Source organism: Zalophus californianus, chromosome 2, assembly GCF_009762305.2.
Source record: "Zalophus californianus isolate mZalCal1 chromosome 2, mZalCal1.pri.v2, whole genome shotgun sequence".
Lineage (NCBI taxonomy): Eukaryota > Metazoa > Chordata > Mammalia > Carnivora > Otariidae > Zalophus > Zalophus californianus.
This window is the reverse complement of record NC_045596.1, coordinates 92613360-92625826: the sequence shown is the minus strand read 5'-3', so window position 1 is coordinate 92625826 and position 12467 is coordinate 92613360. Positions and strand designations below refer to the sequence as shown.

General features: G+C 34.9%; 1 protein-coding gene across 1 annotated transcript in view; it reads left to right on the top strand.

Annotated features, from left to right (window-relative positions):
• The window catches only part of ZGRF1 (zinc finger GRF-type containing 1), an 88169-nt gene extending 79725 nt beyond the window's left edge, over positions 1–8444 (top strand). The window contains exons 26-29 of the mRNA XM_027599161.2: positions 6616–6792; positions 6931–7065; positions 7754–8015; positions 8187–8444. Coding sequence (XP_027454962.2) covers positions 6616–6792; positions 6931–7065; positions 7754–8015; positions 8187–8344 — 732 coding nt within the window. The 3' untranslated portion in view covers positions 8345–8444. The remainder of the gene's footprint in view (positions 1–6615; positions 6793–6930; positions 7066–7753; positions 8016–8186) is intronic.
• The last annotated feature ends 4023 nt before the right edge of the window (positions 8445–12467 follow it).

Genomic DNA, 12467 nt, shown 5'->3' with positions numbered 1-12467 from the left:
CTCCCCCCCTCTTTTTTCCCTTTGCTTGTCTTGTCTCTTTTTTTTTTTTGAAGATTTTATTTATTTATTTGAGAGAATGAGACACAGCACGAGAGGGAAGAAGGTCAGAGGGAGAAGCAGACCCCCCACCAAGCAGGGAGCCCGATGCGGGACCGATGCGGGACTCAATCCCGGGACTCCAGGATCATGACCTGAGCCGAAAGCAGTCGCTTAACCAACTGAGCCACCCAGGCACCCGCTTGTCTTGTTTCTTAAATTCCACATATGAGTGAAATCATATGGTATTTATCTTTTTCTGACTGACTTATTTTGCTTAGCACTATACTCTCTAGCTCCATCCATGTCATTGCAAATGGCAACATTTCATTCTTTTTTTTGGCTGAGTAATAATACTCCATTGTATATATGTATATATACCACATTTTCTTCATCCATTCATCAGTTGATGGACACTTGGGCTGTTTCCACAATTTGGTTATTGTAGATAATGCTGCTATAAACATCAGGGTGCATGTATGCCTTTGCATCAGTGTTCTTGTATTTTTGGGGTAAAGACTCAGAAGTGCAAATACCCTGCATCGTACGGTAGTTCTGTTTTTAACTTTTTGAGGAAACTCCATATGGTTTTTCAGGGTGGCTGCACCAGTTTGCATCCCCACTAACAGTGCAAGAGGGTTCTCCTTTCTCCACATCCTTGATAATTTTATGTTTAACTTTTTGAGGAACCACCAAACTGTTGTCCATATCAGCTGCACCATTTACATTCCCAAGAGCCATTTCTCAACAAAATATTCCAATTTCTCCATGTCTTCTCCAATATTTGTTTTTTTGTTTTATATTTTTTGAGTTTTTTTAATAATAGCTCTCCTAGTGAGTGTGAAGTAGGTATCTCATTATGGTGTCCCTAATGACTAATTACATTGAGCATTTTTTCATGCGCTTATCTTTGGAAAAATGCTTAATCAAGTGTTTTGCCCAATTTTGAATTGGGATATTTGGTTTTTTGATGTTGAGTTGTATGTGTTCTTTATATTTTCTGGATATTAAACCCTTATCAGATACATCATTTACAAATACTTTCTTCCATTCTTAGGTAGTCTTTTGTTTTCTTGACAGTATCTTTTTTTTTTTTTTTTTTTTTGAGAGAGAAAGTGCTCACATGAGCAAGTGGTGGGCTGGGCAGAGGGAGAAAGAATCTTAAGCAGGCTCCAGGCCAGTGCGGAGCTTGACATGGGGCACAGTCTCACGACCCTGAGATCATACCCTGAGCCAAAATCAAGAGTTGGACGCTTAACCAATTGAGCCACCCAGGTGCCCCTTGACAGTATCCTTAGATGCACAAAAGTTTGTAATTTTGATGAAGTCCAATTTATCTGTTTTTTCTTATGTTGCTTTTGCTTTTGGTGTCATAGCCATGAAATTGTTGCCCAGTCCAGTATTATACAGATTTCCCCCAATGTTTTCTTCTAAGAATTTTATAGCTTTGGCTCTTACATTTAATTCCTTGATCCATTTTGAGTTAATTTTTGTGTATGGTATAATGTACAGACCCAACTTTTTTCTTTTCCATGCAGATACCCTGTTTTCCCAGCACCATTTGTTGAAAAAACTTGTCCTTGAATGGTTTTGGCACCCTTGTCAAAAATCAGTTGACTATGTGCAGATTTATTTCTGAGCCCTCCATTCTATTCCATTGGTCTATATGATTTAATTACTTTTTTATGGCTGAATAATACTTCATTGTATGTATATACCACAATTTGCTTGCCTATTTATTATTGCTATTGTTTTGATGCAATAATCTAAATCAAGCTATTTTTATAAGCAGAAGATTAAAATATTATAGCCAAAAGAATTATAGAAAATCTGTTGCCAAAAGAAAAATTTTATCATTGTTGCTAGCTTATTTATTATTATTAATTTATTTTTTCATTGTTGCTAGTTTATTCCTTTTAAAGATTTTATTTGTTTATTTGAGAGAGTGAGAGAGAGAGCAAAAGCATGTGCACAAGCTGGGGGAGGGGCAAAGGGAGAGGGAGAAGCAGACCCCCTGCTGAGCAAGGAGCCCGATGTGGGACATGATCCCAGGACCCTGGAACCTGAGCTGAAGGCAAACGCTTAACCAACTGAGCCTCCCAGGCACCCCCATTCTTGCTAGTTTAAATTGCATTTAAGGGGTTATTTTGCTGTTTGAACTTTAAATAATCTGTACTTTCTTAACAGAGGAGAAAAACTGAAATGAAACTAGAAATGATGAAATCTCAAATAAATATTTCTTTACCCATAAGAGATGTTTTTTCCTAAAAGATCCTCTGACAGATTTTAGACAGATGGATTGATTTCTTTGTTCTGAAAGGTAGAGATATTAGTGCTCTCATGCTTTCCACCCTTTTCTTATCCCTTCCCATATTCCTATTGTTGTTAGTTACATCATTCTTTTTGTTCTACAATCATAATTTGTACGATTATTTAGAATCAGTTCTATATTTAAAAGATTCAGTACTTCTTCATTCATCTGGGTACCTTGGACTTCATCATTTTTTTTTCAAGAATGGCTCATAGATGCCTACTTTCCTGAGTTCTTTTGTTTCAAATGTCTATTGCCTTTAAATGTAAATGGCCCCTTGGCTTATTGAATTGTTGCTATTACTATGAATTTTAGGGCCAGTCTGATTATTTTCCCCTTGTAATGATTTATGTTTTCTACCTGGATGCAAGAACTCTTTTTATAACCTTAAAATTGATAAATTTACTACAGTATATCTCAGTGTGGAGCTTTCTGTAACTAGTCATTCTGTAATATAAGTTCTCTCAAAGTGGAGATTCTTTTCTTTCTTTGTTTCAGGAAAGCTTTTTTTTTTCCACCTGTTGAATTCTCTATCAGTAGCTTGTCTGTGCAGCCTGCTATAACAAAATACCATATATTGGATGGCTTAAGCAACAGATTTATTTCTCACAGTTTTGGAGGCTGGGAAGGCCGAGGTCAAGGTACCTTCAGATTTGGTTCCTGATAACTCTCTTCTTGGCTGTATCCTCACATGGTGGAGAGAAAACTCTGGCCTCTTCCTCTTCTTATAAGGAGACTAATCTTATCATGAGGACCTCATCCTCATGACCTTATCTAAACCTAATTACCTTCCAAAGGCCCCACCTCCAAATACCATCACTTTGGGGTTTAGGGCTGCAACATAGGAATTGGGTGGGGGACACATTCAGTCTAAAACAGAGGTCCCCCAGTTATTCTTACATTGGGTATCTTCATCTGTCTTCCATTTATGTTACTTTAATTTCATCTTCATTATCTGTGAAGCCTTTTTTACTATGTCTGTTCCCCTTACATTGAGTTGGAAGTTGCATTGAGTTTTGAGTTAGGTTACAGTGAGTTTTATGAAGAAATCCTATTTGTTCTTTGCTGCTTTTAGTTTATTCTTTAATATTACTATTTAGAAAATTAGTTTGTTTCTTTAGGATTGTATTAAACACATTTTTACTTATGATATTTTCAACTTATGATGGGTTTATCAGGATGCTATCCCATCATAAGTCAAGGAAGATCTGTACTGTATTTCTCCCTTCCACTTAAAATTTTGTTCCTTTCTTGGTGATAAGTACTTTTTTAAAGTTTATGACATTGGATTGGCTATAAACCTTTCTTTGTTGCATGGCTACTGATTTTTTTCTTTGCTGTTTTTAGTATTTTGTTATTTTAGTATTTTGTTGTTCCTTTAGATATTAGAGAATGGATTCTCCAAGGCAGTTTTATTCTACTTTCTTCAGAAGTTTCCCCTTACACTGAGTTTCAAGTTGATTTGAGTTTTGAGTTGCGTTGTACTCAATTTTGTGAAGACTCAAGCTTCATTGTCCTGAGCTTTTAATTGTAACTGAATTGAATTGCATAACTTCCTACCCCTTCCATAATGTCAGTGTCCAGATTCTTTTGAATCAGACCTATCCAGTGGCTTTTAAAAAATCTTAATTAAAAAAATTCTTTAGATTCTTAAAACATTTTTAAATAGGTAACATAGTCACATGATTCAGAATTTGAATTTAAGAGGAACCAAAAAGTAGAGTGAAACCTTCCACTCCTGTCCCCGAACCACTCAGTTTCTCTCCCCCAAAGCAACTGTCATCTTTTTCTTGTATCCTTCTAGTGATAATTTATGCCAGTGTAAGCAAACACATAAAATATTTCCCCCCTCTTGTAACGAATGCTAGCATACTATGCATGCTGTTATGTTCTTTGCTCTTTCACTTATTTGTTGTCGATGACTTTTAAAATATGAGTAGATTTTTAGAGGGAATTTTAAAAGGGCAAATAAAGGACTTAAAAGTGATTTATTTACAGAATAAAATGGAATAGAATTTACAAAATGGAATATATAAAACAGTTAAGGTGAATTAACTTGATCCATATAGACAGTTCTCGTAAACATAGTGGATATTGAGAGAAGCAAGGTGCAAAGGGTTACATAGTGTAAAATACAATTTATGTCAATTTCAAGAGCATAACAAATAATATGTATTAATCATAGATACATGCCTCTGTAGTAAACATATAGAACTTGCATGGGAATGCCGTAAGATACATTTAGTTTGGAGCTATTTCTGGAGAAGGTGGCAGAGGAAATAGATGAGGTAGGGGCTTTAGCTATATATGTCACATTTTATATCTTAAGAGAGATCTGAAGCAACAATGACTAAATACTAATGTCAGATCTATGTGGTACATACATGAGTATTATATTTTCTTTGCTTTTCTGTATCTTTGAACTAGTTCAGAATTAAAAGAAATAAAAATAATATCTACTAATCATGATAGAAAGTGTGGAAACTACAGAAAACTAAAAGGTAAAAAAAATAAATAAAAAATCCATAATAACCTCACTGCCCCCAAGAGAAAATCCTTTGTAATATTTTAGTATTGTTCCTTCCAGCTTTTATCTTTGGGGTATATGCTTATATCAAATATATGTATATATATAAACTATAAAAATACTTATATTTGATATGTGCACACACACACATTGGAATATCATGCAGCCATGAAAAGGAAATCTTGCCATTTGCAACAACATGGATGTACCTTGAGAGCATTACGCTAAGTGAAATAAGTCAGAGAGACAAATAGTATATATCACTTATATGTAGAATCTAAAAAAGCTGACCTCCGTACAAACAGAGTAGAATTGTGGTTACCAGGAACTGGGAGGTAAAGAGGTAGAAAAAGGGAGATGTTGTCAAAGGGTACAAATTTCTGGTTATAGGATGAATAAGTTCTGGGGATCTAATTAACAGCATAGTGATTATAGTTAATAATACTATATTACATACTTGAAAATTGCCAGGAGAGTATATGTTAAATATTCTTACTATAAAAAGGATATGGTAACTATGTGATGTGATAGATGTGTTAGCTAATGCTGTGGTGATAATCAGTTTGTAATATATAAGTGTATCAAATCAACTCCTGGTACACCTTCAACTTACACAATGTTTAGTGTCAATAATATCACAATAAAGCTGGAAAAATATGTATATTTTTTACATAATTGAGATCATACCATATAGTTTCTATCCTGCCTTTTTTTTAAAAACTTTGCATTATAATCATTTCCCTGTGTTACTAACTAGCTTTGTAATCATCACTGTTGTCATAAATATGTTTAATCACCAAATACATAATTTGGATATACTATAATTTAGTCATTTCTCTAACATTTTTTCTAGTACTAAATCATGGTCCTTTGAGCATTTTTTTTTTTTAAAGTAGGCTCCACAACCAACCTGGGGCTGGAACTCACAACCCCAAGATTAAGAGTCACATGCTCCACCTGCTGAGCCAGCATGGTGCCCCAGAGCCTTTGAGCGTTTTTGTACTTTGAGTATGTTGTGTACTTTTGTCAGAGATTTCACATGCCCACTGACTTAGACTCATCCACAAACTTATGCCCTGATTAGTACTGAGGATTGGTTTTTTACTTACTGTTTTTCTCCCATAAAAAATAGCTTGTCTGTGTGATCATTAATCCTGCCTTTTACTATGTGCTTTTATTATTAGAGTAACTTGTAGTTATTTAAAATGTTCAGACAGTGCTACAGAACATTTTGCAAAGAACGAACATGTTCCAGAACAGCCCCAAAGTAGATGGAATGTGGATTTTATGATGCACTAACAAAATTGGAAACTTCTTTGAAGATTCAAAATGAAAGATGGCTTGTGCCCAAGGGGGAAAATTAATAAATGAGTTATCAACAACACTTTCTAATTTTTTTTGAAGATTGCCTTTCAATTTAGTGTGAAGCCAACTCTGCATAGATTATGAAAGCATAATGTTAGGTGCCAAACTTACTAGATAATAATTTGAAGATTTGACCTGTTTTATATTTTATAATTTAGTGATATAATAATAGTTTACCATGAAAATATTTTTAGTAATTAAAATTATAGTCTATTTCATGGTTGTAATTCATTTACAATCTATAATCTATTTCATGGTTGTAATTCATTTACTAAGAGCACAATATGGTGATACTTTTAAATTTTAAAATATTATTTTTTTCCCTAAGGAAAAAAAATGCTTTAATTTTTTATTTTTCTGCATTTAAATTTCTTAGGGGCATAAGCCAGTTCTCTTGAGAACCCAGTACCGTTGTCATCCTGCAATCAGTGCTATCTCTAATGATCTGTTTTATGAGGGAAACCTCATGAATGGCATTTCAGAAACAGAGAGGAGCCCTTTATTGGAATGGCTCCCAACCCTGTGTTTCTATAACGTTAAAGGACTGGAACAGGTAAATGACATTAATGTTAATGAGAGTCAACATGGTTTAGTTTCCGGGTTTAATTTTATTGTTGTTGTTTATATGGTTTTCTTGGTTTTTCCATAGCCTTTCTGGGAAATATAATTTAGGATCTGTTTCTTATTCCAGATTGAAAGAGATAACAGCTTTCATAATGTGGCAGAAGCTGCTTTTACACTCAAGCTGATTCAATCACTGATTGCAAGTGGAATAGCGGGCTCTATGATTGGGGTGATAACATTATACAAATCCCAGATGTACAAGGTTTGTATTACATGTTATGATACTTAAATATTATAATTTTATGTTATACTATTTGATGTTACATTTGTAGTGGTTTAGTGTGGTGCTTAAAAAACTTTTGGGAGTATTATTAACATATTAAAAAAATTCTGATTTTTGTCTGGTCTGGCTTTTTTTCTGTATAATTAAATGTAAACCTAACAAGGTTTAATTAAATTCAGTTTACAGCTGTTGGGGCAAAAATGCAAATAAACAAATTAGAGGGAAGAAAATACAGTGTATGCATTGTGTTTTGAGACAGATGGGATTCAGTCTTTGTTTTCCAAAATGTTCTTTCATTATCATTTCATTTTATTAATCAAAGATACCAGATATTAATGTACAATAAGCCAATTCTAACTAGTTTTTGCTTTTTTAAAAAAATATTTTTCATCTGTTTTATTATTTATCAACTCTGAATTAGCATATCCAGATGAATTCTCCAGCAATAGATAAATCACCACTTTTGATTTTGTTTCCTAATTTATATTGTCCTCTAGTTATTTATGTATCATTTTAGAAACTATCTACCAAATCTTTGTGAGTCATAAAAAAGAAAATGAAAATTATCCACTACCAGTTAAATAAAAATGGCTGCTGTGAATTGGTTCAGGTCTTAAGTTCTTCATAGTCGCTGCCCTGTATGATCTCTTTCTTCTTTCCTCCATAGCTTTGTCATTTACTCAGTGCCGTGGACTTTGACCATCCTGATATTAAAGCTGTGCATGTATCCACAGTAGATGCTTTTCAGGGAGCTGAAAAGGAGATCATTATTCTGTCCTGTGTAAGAACAAGACAAGTAGGATTTATTGATTCAGAAAAAAGAATGAATGTTGCATTGACCAGAGGAAGGAGGCATTTATTGATCGTGGGAAATTTATCCTGTTTGCGGAAAAATCGACTCTGGGGACGTGTGATCCAACACTGTGAAGGTAAAGTAAAAATATGTTTAATTCAAGCATTTTGAATTGAAACTGACTTTTGAGTTAGTGCTTGAAGTGGTTCAGGTAGGAACAGCTCTGGATTTGCCACTGTGAGAGATGACTGAAATAGTAGGGGACCACTATGAAATACTGTTGTCTCATGTTTTGTATCTTTTTAAGGAAGGGAAGATGGATTACAACATGCAAGCCAGTATGAACCACAGCTGAACCATCTTCTTAAAGATTATTTTGAAAAACAAGCAGAGGAAAAACAGAAGAAAAAGAATGAAAAGGATAAATCTAAAGATAAATCTCATTCACAAAAAGACATGGTATAGATAATTTGTATTTATATAAATTCAAATTCATTTTACACTATACATTTTTTATATTTTTTAATTATCCTAAAACCTTATTATTGAAAAAAACCTTGAAAGTATTTAAATAACATTAAATATAAAAAATTTGCTCTCCAAAAGAAATACTTATATTTAGATAGGCAGATATTGAAGGTAATATAAAATCTTACTAATAAAAATACATTTTTTTCTAAAAATTATGACTACTGTTTGCTAAAGGAATATATTTTACAAAGGGCATGGAAAAGGCTTCCTGGGGAATACCAGTGTTACTTCAAAAATAAGTAAATATCTCAACACTTGATCTTAGCCAAAAGGCCAAGAAGCGATTAAAAAAAAAAGTATCTCAAAAACTCATCTATTAGAACATGGCTACACAATTATATCGATACACTCCTTTCTGAACCATAGATTTATCATCTTTTTTTTTAATTCATTTTTTCTTAATTTTTTTACTATTTTTTTTAACATAATGTATTTTTTGTTTCAGGGGTACAGGTCTGTGATTCATCAGTCTTATACCCAGTGCTCATTAAAACACACCCTCCCCAATGTCCATCACCCAGTTACCCCATCTTTCCCCTCCAGCAACCCTCAGTTTGTTTCCTATGATTAAGAGTCTCTTATGGTTTGTGTCCCTCTCTGGTTTCATCTTGTTTCATTTTTCCTCTCTTCCCCTATGATCCTCTGCCTTGTTTCTTAAATTCTACATATCAGTGAGATCATATGATAATTATCTTTCTCTGATTGACTTATTTCGCTTAGCTTATCCCTCTAGTTCCATCCATGTTGCTGCAAATGGCAAGATTTTATTTTTTTGATGGCTGCATTTTGATGGCTGAATATTCCATTGTGTATATATATATACCACATCTTCTTTATCCATTCACCTGTTGATGGACATCTGGGCTCTTTCCATAGTTTGGCTATTGTGGACATCGCTGCTATAAACATTGGGGTGCAGGTGCCCCTTTGGATCCCTACATTTGTATCTTTGGGATAAATACCTGGTAGTGCAATTGCTGGGTCATAGAGTAGCTCTATTTTCAACTTTTTGAGGAACCTCCATACTGTTTTCCAGAGTGGCTGCACCAGCTTGCATTCCCACCAACAGTGTAGGAGGGTTCCCCTTTCTCCACATCCTTGCCAACATCTGTTGTTTCCTGACTTGTTAATTTTGGCCATTCTGACTGGTGTGAGGTGGTATCTCTTTGTGGTTTTGATTTGTATTTCCCTGATGCCAAGTGATGTTGAGCACTTTTTCATGTGTCTGTTGGCCATTTGGATGTCTTCTTTGGAGAAATGTCTGTTCATGTCTTCTGCCTATTTCTTGACTGGATTGTTTGTTCTTTGGGTGTTGAGTTTGATGGGTTCTTTATAGATTTTGGATACAGGCCCTTTATCTGATGTTATTTGCAAATATCTTCTCCCATTCTGTCGGTTGTCTTTTGGTTTTGTTGACTTTCCTTTGCTGTGCAAAAGCTTTTTATCTTGATGGAGTCCTAATAGTTCATTTTTGCCCTTGCTTCCCTTGCCTTTGGTGATATTTCTAGCAAGAAGTTGCTGCGGCCGAGGTCGAAGAGGTTGCTGCCTGTGTTCTCCTCTAGGATTTTGATGGATTCCTGTCTCACATTTAGGTCTTTCATCCATTTTGAGTCTGTTTTTGTGTGTGGTATAAGGAAATGGTCCAGTTTCATTCTTCTGCATGTGGCTGTCCAATTTTCCCAACATTTGTTGAAGAGACTTTTTTCCATTGGACATTTGTCGAAGATTAGTTGACCATAGAGTTGAGGGTCCATTTCTGGGCTCTCTATTCTGTTCCATTGATCTATGTGTCTGTTTTTGTGCCAGTACCATACTGTCTTGATGATTAAAGCTTTGTAATGGAGCTTGAAGTCCGGGATTGTGATGCCACCAGTTTTGGTTTTCTTTTTCAACATTCCTTTGGCTATTAGGGGTCTTTTCTGGTTCCATACAAATTTTAGGATTATTTTTTCCAGTTATGTGGAAAGAAGTTGATGGTATTTTGATAGGGATTGCATTGAATGTGTAGATTGCTCTAGGTAGCGTAGACATTTTAACAATATTTGTTCTTCCAATCCATGAGCATGGAATGTTTTTCCATTTCTTTGTGTCTTCCTCAATTTCTTTCATGAGTATTCTATAGTTTTCTGAGTACAGATTCTTTGCCTCTTTGTTTAGATTTATTCCTAGGTATCTTATGGTTTTTGGTGAAATTTTAAATGGGATCAACTCCCTCATTTCTCTTTCTTCGGTCTTGTTGTTGGTGTATAGAAATGTCACTGATTTCTGTGCATTGATTTTATAGCCTGCCACATTGCTGAATTTCTGTATGAGTTCTAGCAATTTTGGGGTGAAATCTTTTGAGTTTTCCACATAGAGTATCATGTCATCTGCAAAAAGTGAGAGTGTGACTTCTTTACCGATTCAGATGCCTTTTATTTCTTTTTGTTGTCTGATGGCTGAGGCTAGGACTTCTAGTACTATGTTGAACAACAGTGGTGAGAGTGGACATCCCTGCCGTGTTCCTGACCTTAAGGAAAAAGCTCTCCGTTTTTCCCCATTGAGAATGATATTTGCTGTGGGTTTTTCATAGATGGCTTTTATGGTATTGAGGTATGTACCCTCTATCCCTACACTGTGAAGAGTTTTAATCAAGAAAGGATGCTGTACTTTGTCAAATGCTTTTTCTGCATCTATTGAGAGGATCATACGGTTCTTGTCCTTCTATCAGAATCTTTTAAAAATAAATATATATAATGTCCTGTTATTTTATAACTAAATACATGTTCACAATAAAACTTTTTAGAAATACAAAAAGAAGAAGAAGAACACTAGAAATTCATTCCTGGAGATAGCAGTGCCCAGTACCTGGCCATGGCCACTACCCAGCACCATACCTGGTATAGCAGGTGCTCAATATAAGTATCTGTTGGACGAATGAACAAATGAATGAGTGAAAGACTACCTTTGTCTCATGTTCTTCTAGTCTTTATCCTGTGCCTTTATTCACATGGTAGCTATTGACATATAGACTATATAATAGATTTTAATTTTTTTAATTTTGAGGTATTTTTAAATACACACGTATAGAAAAGTGCATAAATTACAAGTATACAGCTAAGTGAATTTTCACAAAGTGACTACATCTTTGTAACCAGCACTCAGATCATGATCAACATCGAGGAAGCCCCTTCGTGTCCCCCCACTGCTACTACATTGTCATCCTCAGGATATCCTAACTTGTGAAAACAGAAAATTATAATGTGTGTTACCATTTGCAGACTTTTCAACTTTATATAAATGGAATCACATTATGCTTTTACATCTGATTTATTAAATATTCTCATGAGATTCATTCACATGTTTTGAATATTGGTAGTTTTTAATATTCTCATTTCCATTTGATATTCCATTCTAAAAATAACTACAGTTCACTTTTTTTTTTTAAGATTTTATTTGTTTTTGTGAGGGGGGCGGCGCTGGGGAGAGAGCGCACCAGCCAGGGAAGGGGCAGAGGGAGTAGCAGACTCCTCACTGATCAGGAAGCCGAATGCAGAACTTGATCTCAGGACCCCAGGATCATGACCTGAGCTGAAGGCAGATGCTTAACTGCCTGAGCACCCTACAATTCACTTATCTATACTACTCTTTTTTTCCCCAGTTTTATTGAGAAATAATTGACATGCATCACTGCATAAGTTTAAGGAACAGCATGTTGCTTTTTTTTTTTTTTTTTAAGAAAGTCTTTTTTTTTTTTTTTAAGATTTTATTTATTTATTTGAGAGAGAGAGAATGAGAGACAGAGAGCATGAGAGGGAGGAGGGTGAGAAGGAGAAGCAGACTCTCTGCTGAGCAGGGAGCCCGATGTGGGACTTGATCCCGGGACTCCAGGATCATGACCTGAGCCGAAGGCAGTCGCTTAACCAACTGAGCCACCCAGGTGCCCCAGCATGTTGCTTTGATTTACATATATTGTGAAATGAATTACCACAGTAGATTAAGCTAATGTCCATCTTCTCATATAGATACAACAAAAGGAAAGGAAAAAAAGGAAAACATTTTCCTTGTGATGAGAACT